The following is an 8,594-nucleotide window of genomic DNA, read 5'->3' as shown; positions in this document are numbered from 1 at the left end:
TATGAGGGTGTGTGTGTTATTGTGTGTATGTATGAGGGTGTGTGTGTGATTGTGTGTATGTATGAGGGTGTGTGGGTGATTGTGTGTATGTACGGGGGTGTGTGTGTGATTGTGTGTATGTATGGGGGTGTGTGTGTTATTGTGTGTGTGAGAGAGTGTGACAGCGAGTTATGTATCTGTGTGTATGAATGTGTATGTGTGTCTGAGAGTATGTGTGTGACTGTGTGTGTGTAAGTGTGTGAATGTATGTGTGTCTGTGAGAGTGTGTGAAATTGTGTGTGTGAATATGTGTATATGAGAGAGTGTGTGCATGTGTGTGTGTGTGTGTGTATGAGAGTGTGTGTGTGATTGTGAGTGTGTGAGAAAGTGTGTGCGCGTGAAAGAGTGTGAGAGTATGTGTCTGTGTGTACATATGTGTGTGAGACTGTGTATGTGAGTCTGTGAGTGACTGTGACTGTGTGTGTGTAAGTGTGTGAACGTATGTGTGTGTGAGGGAGAGTGTGTATGTGTGTGTGTGAGATTGCACTTGTGCACATGCGTATGTGTGAGAGTACGGGTGTCTGTGTGTATGCAATTGTGCGTGTGCGCACGCGATTGTGTGTGTGTGTGTGTCTGTGTCTGAGTGTGAGGGAGAGAGAGTGTGAGAAAGAGTGAATGGTTATTTCACGTGCTGTATCAGACATACCAGTCAGACCATGATCGAAGTACATGAAGGTGACGTGTTTTCCTTTGATTTTCTTCCACTCCACCCGAGGGGATGGAGTCGTTTCCACGTTGAAGACACAGGGAAGAAGAGCCGCTGGAAACAACAAGCACAAAACTGTGTGAGTGGGGTTTGGGGGAGGGTGGCAGGCAGAGTGGAGAATTCTCTGATGTTAAGCAATTCCACAGCTCCCCCACTGAATGTTACTGGTAACCAGCCACATGTGAACCTAGACCACCAGGAAACACCTTGTCTCTGGTATCTCCCTGGCCACTCTGCGCCAGTCTCTCTGCAAAGCCTTTCCAAGGATGCGCGATGAGAGAGAAAATCTGCACAACAACCAACTACACAAATAAAAAAAAACAAAACCATGCCAGCAAATGTCACACAGGAGCAATCATAGGCCATGTAGGTCCTACTCCTGTGTCTATAGGTGTGAGGCTGGAAAAGCACAGCAGGTTAGACAGCATCAGAGGAGCAGGAAAGTCAACGTTTCGGACTGAAACTTGCCTGTACTGCCGTACAATGGCAGTGTGGCAGACATTTATCTTGACTCCACTTTTAACCCATATCCATCACCTTATCTGTTGATCTCAATCCTGAAAGCTTTGATTGTCTCATGCATGTCAGAGAATCAAACAGCTGAGGAGGCCATTCTGTCCATTACTGCTGGTGCTGGCCAATCCCTGACCCCCCTGTGTTTGGCCACACTTTCTTAACTGGGAAAATGGGTGGTTCCTGACACCACTCTCTTGCACACAGCTCTCTTCCTTTGGTGGGAGCAGCTAAACAACTTGGACTTTGGAGCTGGCAGTGTGACACATCATGACCGTTGCTAGGGCAGTCCAGCAGCCCTTTCTGTCTTGATGCTGCAGAGCTTCTAGTGGCTCTAGGAGTGGGCAGCAAGTCTCTTGAGGTAGCAGCTCTAGCAGGGGAACCTCTGGGACCGAACCAGTCCCAGACTTCAGTTCAAGAGGGTTCTCACACACAGTGCTGAGTCCCTGACTCGGGAGAACATTAACCTTGTCATCTCTTTTCAGACACACGAATAACACCAACCCAAATCTCCTAATTCGCCAACTGGTTTGCAACAACTGTAGTTATGTCCAGGAAGGGTGATAATTCACACTGTGGAAACTACTGGCTGATGTGGTTTACATGGATTTTAGTAAGGCCTTTGGCAAGATTCCACATTGAAGGCTGATCCAAAAGGTACGAGTCCACAGGATTCAGGGCAAGATGGCAAACCGGGTCCAAAGCTGACTTAAAATAGGAGGCAGAGGGTGAGAGTTGTTTTTGTAATTGGAAGCCCGTGACCAGCGATGTAAACAGGGGGCGGTGCTGGGACACTTGCTGTGTGTTACGCATATTAACAACTTGGATGTGAATGTAGAAGGTATAATTAGTCAGTTTGCAGATGGGATGAAAATTGGTGGTGTTATTGATACTGATGAGGATGGTCTCAGGGTACAGTCTGATATTGATCAGCTGGTAAGTTGGGAAGAGCAACGGCAGAACATCCATAACTGCGAGGTGATGGATTTTTTTGGGAGGTCTAATAAGGGCAAGAGATACACAATGAATGGTAAGTCCCGAGAGATTACTGAAGAACAAAGTGACCTTAATATACAAGTCCATAGATCCCTGAAGGTGTCGACACAGGGAGACAGGGTGGTGAAGAAGGCATAAGGGATGCTTGTCTTCATTAGCTGGAGTGTAGAATATAGGAGCAAGGAAGTCTTGTTACGATGTTATAAAATATTGGTGAGACCACAGATGGAAAACTGTCTATAGTTCTGGTCACCATGCTATTGGAAGGATGTGACTGTACTGCAGAAAGATTCACCAGGATGATCCCTGGAATGAAAAGTCTCAGTTATGAGGAGAGACTGGATAAGGTGGGTTTATTTTCCTGGGAGCAAGGCAGGCTGAGGGGGGGATCTGATTGAGATATACAAAATTATGTAGATCGCGAGAAACTCATCCCATGACAGACGTGTTTAAGACCAGAGGGCATAAGTTTACGGTGAGGAGCAAGTAGTTTAGATGATTCTCAAATAAAGAAAACTCACTCATAGGGTGGTAGAAATATGGAATGTGCTACCTGAGAGGGTGATGGAGGCAGGTACTCTCACAATATTTAAGAAGCATCTGGAAGGGCACTTAAAATGCTAGGGAATAGTAGGCTATGGACCATGTGCAGGTGAATGGGATTAGTGTAGTTTGGTGTTGTTGGTTGGCATGGACATGGTGGACCGAAGGGCCTGTTTCTATGCTGTATGACTCTATTTCCATCTTGTCCATAGCGGGGAAAATTCTGAGACACAGCCTCCTGGATCATGTACTTCCTGTGGCTGAGGAAGTCCTCCCAGGAACAGAGACTAGTGTAGTCTTCAGCTTTCCAGGGGAAATAAAGGATATGGTCTTTGTTTCTGGAGAAATCTATGAAAAATACCACAGAACATCATGAGTAACTCTTCATTGCATTTATCGACGTGATTAAAGGATCTGGTTCAGTAAATTGTGAGGTTCTGTGAATTGTTCTCCAGGGATCTGAATATCCAAGAAAAAATACTTCCTCACAATCCTGGAACTGCTGCATGATGAGCTGACTGTAACTGTTTGCGTGGGATCTAAATATTCCATCGCTCATTTAGTTTAAAGGACTCTCGAGTATGTTGAGCATTTGGCACACCTTGGCAGCCTTCTCTCTCTGAAGGCCACCACTGATGAGATGATGCAACATTGCATCAGCTGCACCAGTTTAGTGTCTCACAATCTACGACAGTGAGTGCTTCATAATAAAGAACTGCGCAAGGATCAAAAGTACTTGTGTACAGAGCAGTGGCTTTCATGGAGTGGCACGGTGGCTCAGTGGTTAGCACTGCTGCCTCACAGCACCAGGGACATGGGTTCAATTCCACCCTCAGGTGACTGTCTGTGTGGAGTTTGCACATTCTCCCCATGTCTGCGTGGGTTTCCTCCCACAATCCAAAGATATGCAGCCTAGGTGGATTGGCCATGCTAAATTGCCCATAGTGTTCAGGGATGTGTGGGTTATAGGGGGATGGGTCTGGGTGGGATGCTCTGAGGGTCAGTGTGGATTTGTTGGGCTGAAAGGCCTGTTTCCACACTTCAGGGATTCTATGAACTATGACACTGCTGCACTTGTTTTTTTTTTAAATTCATTCACAGGCATTGCTAGGCCAGAATTTATTGTCCTAACTGGGGACAGCCACAATGCTTTGGGGCTGGAGTAGGCCAGACCAGGTAAGGATGGCACTTTCCTTCCCCAAAGGGCATTAGTGAGCCAGATTGGTTTCCTCTAACAATCATTAGACTCTTAATTCTACATGTTTTCATTTAATTCAAATTCTAGTATCTGCCTTGCTGGGGTTAGAACCAGGGTCCCCAGAACATTATCTGGGCCTCTGGATTAACAGTCCAGCGATAATACCAATAATACCACTAGGCCACCACCTCCCCACTGTAGTGAGACCAGAACTGTGTTTCAATGACACATAAGAGCACAAGAGAAATTCCAGCAGCAATGTGTCCAACACTTTCTCCAGATTCAATGGGAGGGCCATTGAACAAACACAAGTGCCCTTGATGAAACCAGCTCCACAAGCGTTCTGGCAAAGATCCTGAAAAATCAATTTTGATGGACCAAACCCTGCACCCAGATTGCTGAAAACTGTTTCCCCCACTGGCCTTTTTCATCTCTCAAGTGGTCAGTGTTCCAGGAGAAGAAATTACCAAGAAGATTGGTGAGGGCAGAGTGGTAGACGTTGTTTACTTGCACTTTAGTAAAGCCTTTGACAAAGTCTCGCACGGTAGATGAATTACTAAAGTTAGGTCACATGGGTGTGCTTGTCAATTGAATACAAAATTGACTTAGCAACAGGAGACAGAGAGTGATGGTGGAGGGTTGTTTTTCGGACTGGAGGTCTGTGACCAGCTGTGTTCCTCAGGGATCAATGCTGGGTCCACTTTTGTTTGTTACTTAGATAAATGATTCAGATGGGAATACAGAAGTCATAGTTAATATGTTTGCAGATGACATCAAGACTGGTGGTATAGTGGACAGTGAGGAAGGTTATCTACGATTACAAAGAGAATGTTGTCTGGGTCAATGGGCTGAAGAGTGGCAGATGGAGATTAATTGGATAAATATGAGGTTTTACATTTTGGTAAAACAAATAAAGGCAAGGCTTATACAATTAAAAGGAGGGCCTTGGGTAGTGTTATAAAACTGAGAGACCTAGGGGTTCAGGTAAATAATTCTTTGAAGTTTGCATCACATAAAGATAGGGTGGTTAAGAAGGTATTTAGCACGCTTGCCTTCATTGCTCAGACCTTTGAGTATAGGAGTTGGAACATTATGTTGAGTTTGTATAGGACGTTGGTGAGGCCTCTTCTGGAGCACTGTGCCTAGTTCTAGTCACCCTGTTATAGGAAGGATTTTATTAAATTGGAGAGGGTTCAAAAAGATTTCCCAGAATGTTGCCAGGAATGGAGGGTTTGAGTTATAAAGAGAGGCTGGATAAGCTGGGAATTTTTCCATTGGAGCATAGGAGGTTGAGAGGTAACCTTATAGAGGTTTATGAAATTGTGCGAGGTCTCGATAGGGTGAATGGCAGGTGTCTCTTCCCTAGGGTGGGAAATTTCAAGACTAGGGGGCATATTTTTAAGTTGAGAGAAGAAAGATTTAAAGATGACACAAGGGGCATTTTTTTTAACACAGAGAGATCTACAGATCTACTCCAAAACCTTAGAGACAGTGGTTTGTGTGTGGAATGAACTTCCGGAGGAAGTGGTGGATGTGGGTACAGTTACAATGTTTAAAAGACATGGGATAAGTACATGAATAAGAAAGTTTTGGGGGACATGGGCCAAGTACAGGCAGGCGGGACTAGTTTAGTTTGGGATGATGGTCAGCATGGACTGGTTGGACCGAAGGTTCTGTTTCCGTGCTGTGTAACTCTATGAGACGACCAAGAAAACACTTCAAACACACTGAAAGACTCACTCTAGCACAGCAGCATAACACTGATGACAGGGAAGATCTTACTGTGAAGCCTACAAAATGATATCAACTTGTCTATCAAGCTGTAAATAAATGTGGAGCTGGAAAAGCACAGCCGATCAGACAGCATCCGAGGAGCAGGAAAATCAATGTTCCGGCTGAAACCCTTCGTCAGGACCTGATGAAGGGTTTCAGCTGGAAAAGTTGACTTTCCTGCTCCTCCGATGCTGTCTGATCAGCTGTGCTTTTCCAGCTCCACATTTATTGACACTAGCTTCCAGCATCTGCAGTTCTGACTGTCCATCAAGCTGTGTTACGCAGGGAGGTCAAATGTTTAAATGTTGAGGCAGAGAAAGTAATAGAACCTTGCAAAGTGGGACCTCAGAACCTCCTGGGACATCCTGCCTTATGGGTCTTGAGAATCAGCCCTTACATCCACATGACCCACAGGAGAAACTAATGACCCTTAGTAGACATCTGCTGTGAATTAACGGTGACCGATTGGGTGCCACACGGGTCTCACAAGCATATGGTTTTATAAACCGGTAACTATAATATTAGGTGAGGTGCAAACATTGACCATGAACCTCATGGGTTTTCAACTCTGCGAATTGAACTTTTTTTTAAAATTCAATTCAGGGATGAGGGCATCACTGGTTAGGCCAGCATTTACTACCCATCCCTAACTGCTTAGAAGGTAGTCCTGAGTCAACCATACTACTGTGGGTCTGGTGTCACATGTAGGCCACACCAGGTAAGGATGGCAGTTTCCTTCCCTAAAGGCTTTAGTGAACCATTTGGATTTCCCCTGACAATTGATAATAGTTTCATGGTCACCATTGGACTCAAATCCAGACATTTATTGAATTCAAATTCCACTCACTGCTATGGCAGGGTTCAAACCTGGGTCCTCAGAACATTACCTGGGTTTATGAATTGATAGTTCAGCGATAATACCTCTAGGTCATCGCCTCCCCATCATTAGTCATTCTGGAATGATAACAGCCCGTAGATCTATTAGCATTTCACAGCAAAACCCTTTCCCATGCACACCACCTTCCTGCACTGTGCGGGAGGTCCCGTCAAGACTGAGTCATCTATTTGCAGGTCACAGCAGAATATATGTGCTCCGGCCAATGTTCTGTTTAAGTTGTACAATATTGTAACAAACTGAAACTCTTTGTGTGGGCTGCGCATGGGTCAGCTCCTTGAGATTATTTTACATACACAAACTCCACAAAAGACAAAGGGTGCTCACAGTGGATTAAACCAGTTGCACACTCCAAAGAAAAAACTTGTGGGTTTGTTGCCTGCAACAGTGCTCACTTACACCATGGCTAGACTCTTTTATGACCCATGGAGGCGATCTGGGAGTGTGGGCAGGGATAAATCTTACAGAGGGGTATCCGGGCTACACTGTGACATGCTCCCGCCCCCATTAGGCTTTCTGGATTTTTCTGTCCTCCTTGAGTCTGCCCACTCATCCACAGCATGCAGCATGGTAAGCTATTTAAAAAGGCAAAATTACCCGCTAATTTTGTGTAGCATTTTAATTTTGCAAAACACGAGGCAGGAAGACAGTCTTTGACATCAGGGCCATATTTGACCGATTGTGGCATCCAGGAGCCTTGGCAAAATTGGTGTCAATGGGAATCAGGGGCAAACTCACCATTGGTTGGAGTCATACCAGGCATGTAGGAAGATGGCTGTGATTGTTGGAGGTCAGTCATCTCAGCTCCAGGACATCTTTGCAGGAGTTTCTTGGGAGAGTGAGCAAGGCCTGATCAGCTTCAGCTGCTTCAATGACCTTATCTCCATCATAAGATTGGAAATGGAGAATCTTGCAGCTAGAGCAAGACCACTTAATGGAAATCAGCACATCTTGTGTTCGTGTAATAATAAAAAAACAATGAAAATGCTTTGCTTCAGTGCTACAGGAGAAAGCTTGTTTGACTGAAACAGAAAAACTTCCAACCACTTTCTCATTCATTCCTTTGGGCTTTTCTGGGACGTGTGCCACATAACCATTTAATACAAAAAAACTGGCTGGTTGCCTGTGTCGTGTCTCTTATTCTTCTCTGTTTAGTCAGAGAAATGATTGGATATGCTCCAACACAATGGGTGCGAGGTGTATTTCATCACTAAGACAGTACAATGGGCTGCCTGTTATTTACAGTCAAGGCAAAGCAACATCAAAGGTCTCTCGCTAGTGTCACACAGCTAACTGACTCACATCTCTGCATTATACCAGATGCTTGCTTTAATACCCAATGGTTTAAAGCCATTCATTGGAACTTCTGCCCCCAAAATCTTCCTGTCAAAAAATGACCCAATAAGTGACAATACCTCCATGTCTGTTTTCTCAGTTTCCCTGGGCTGAACCCTAATCACAAACACAGGCTTAATTCCTCCACTTAAAAAGTTGTCGAAAGTCTCCGAAATGATTGAGCTTCTTCTCATTGACATGTGTCCCTATCTGGGAGAAAGTGTCCTGCCTCTGAGGGTTGCTGGCCAATCAAATGACTGACATCTCTCTAAATGCAACTGCAGGATGTTTCTGATGAGGAGGAGGCATGGAAATGGGTGAGGAGTACTTCAGGGGAGACAGAGGTCACTCTGGCAAGGGTCACATTAATGATAATCATTCAATCATTCCTCAGAGAATGATTAACTCTGTTGGTTAGTTTGTTTAAAAGAGTAAGCCATGCAAGAAATTGTAAAGAGACATGACATCAACAAATGGGGGATAGTAGGAACTGCCAATGCTGGAGTCTGAGATAACAAGGCGTGGAGCTGGATGAACACAGCAGGCCAGGCAGCATCAGAGGAGCAGGAAAGCTGATGGTTCGGGTCTGGACCCTT

General features: G+C 45.0%; 1 protein-coding gene across 1 annotated transcript in view; it reads right to left on the bottom strand.

The window, feature by feature from the left end:
* jam2a (junctional adhesion molecule 2a) overlaps nt 1-8,594 on the bottom strand; it is a 94,205-nt gene that overhangs the window by 31,690 nt on the left and 53,921 nt on the right. The window contains exon 2 of the mRNA XM_048603021.1: nt 686-799. Within this exon, the coding sequence (XP_048458978.1) occupies nt 686-799 (114 nt within the window). The remainder of the gene's footprint in view (nt 1-685; nt 800-8,594) is intronic.

The sequence above is a fragment of the Rhincodon typus genome, chromosome 11 (genome assembly GCF_021869965.1).
Source record: "Rhincodon typus isolate 14 chromosome 11, sRhiTyp1.1, whole genome shotgun sequence".
Classification (NCBI taxonomy): Eukaryota; Metazoa; Chordata; class Chondrichthyes; order Orectolobiformes; family Rhincodontidae; genus Rhincodon; species Rhincodon typus.
Note: the sequence above shows the minus strand (reverse complement) of the source record. Positions and strands in the feature narration are given on the sequence as shown.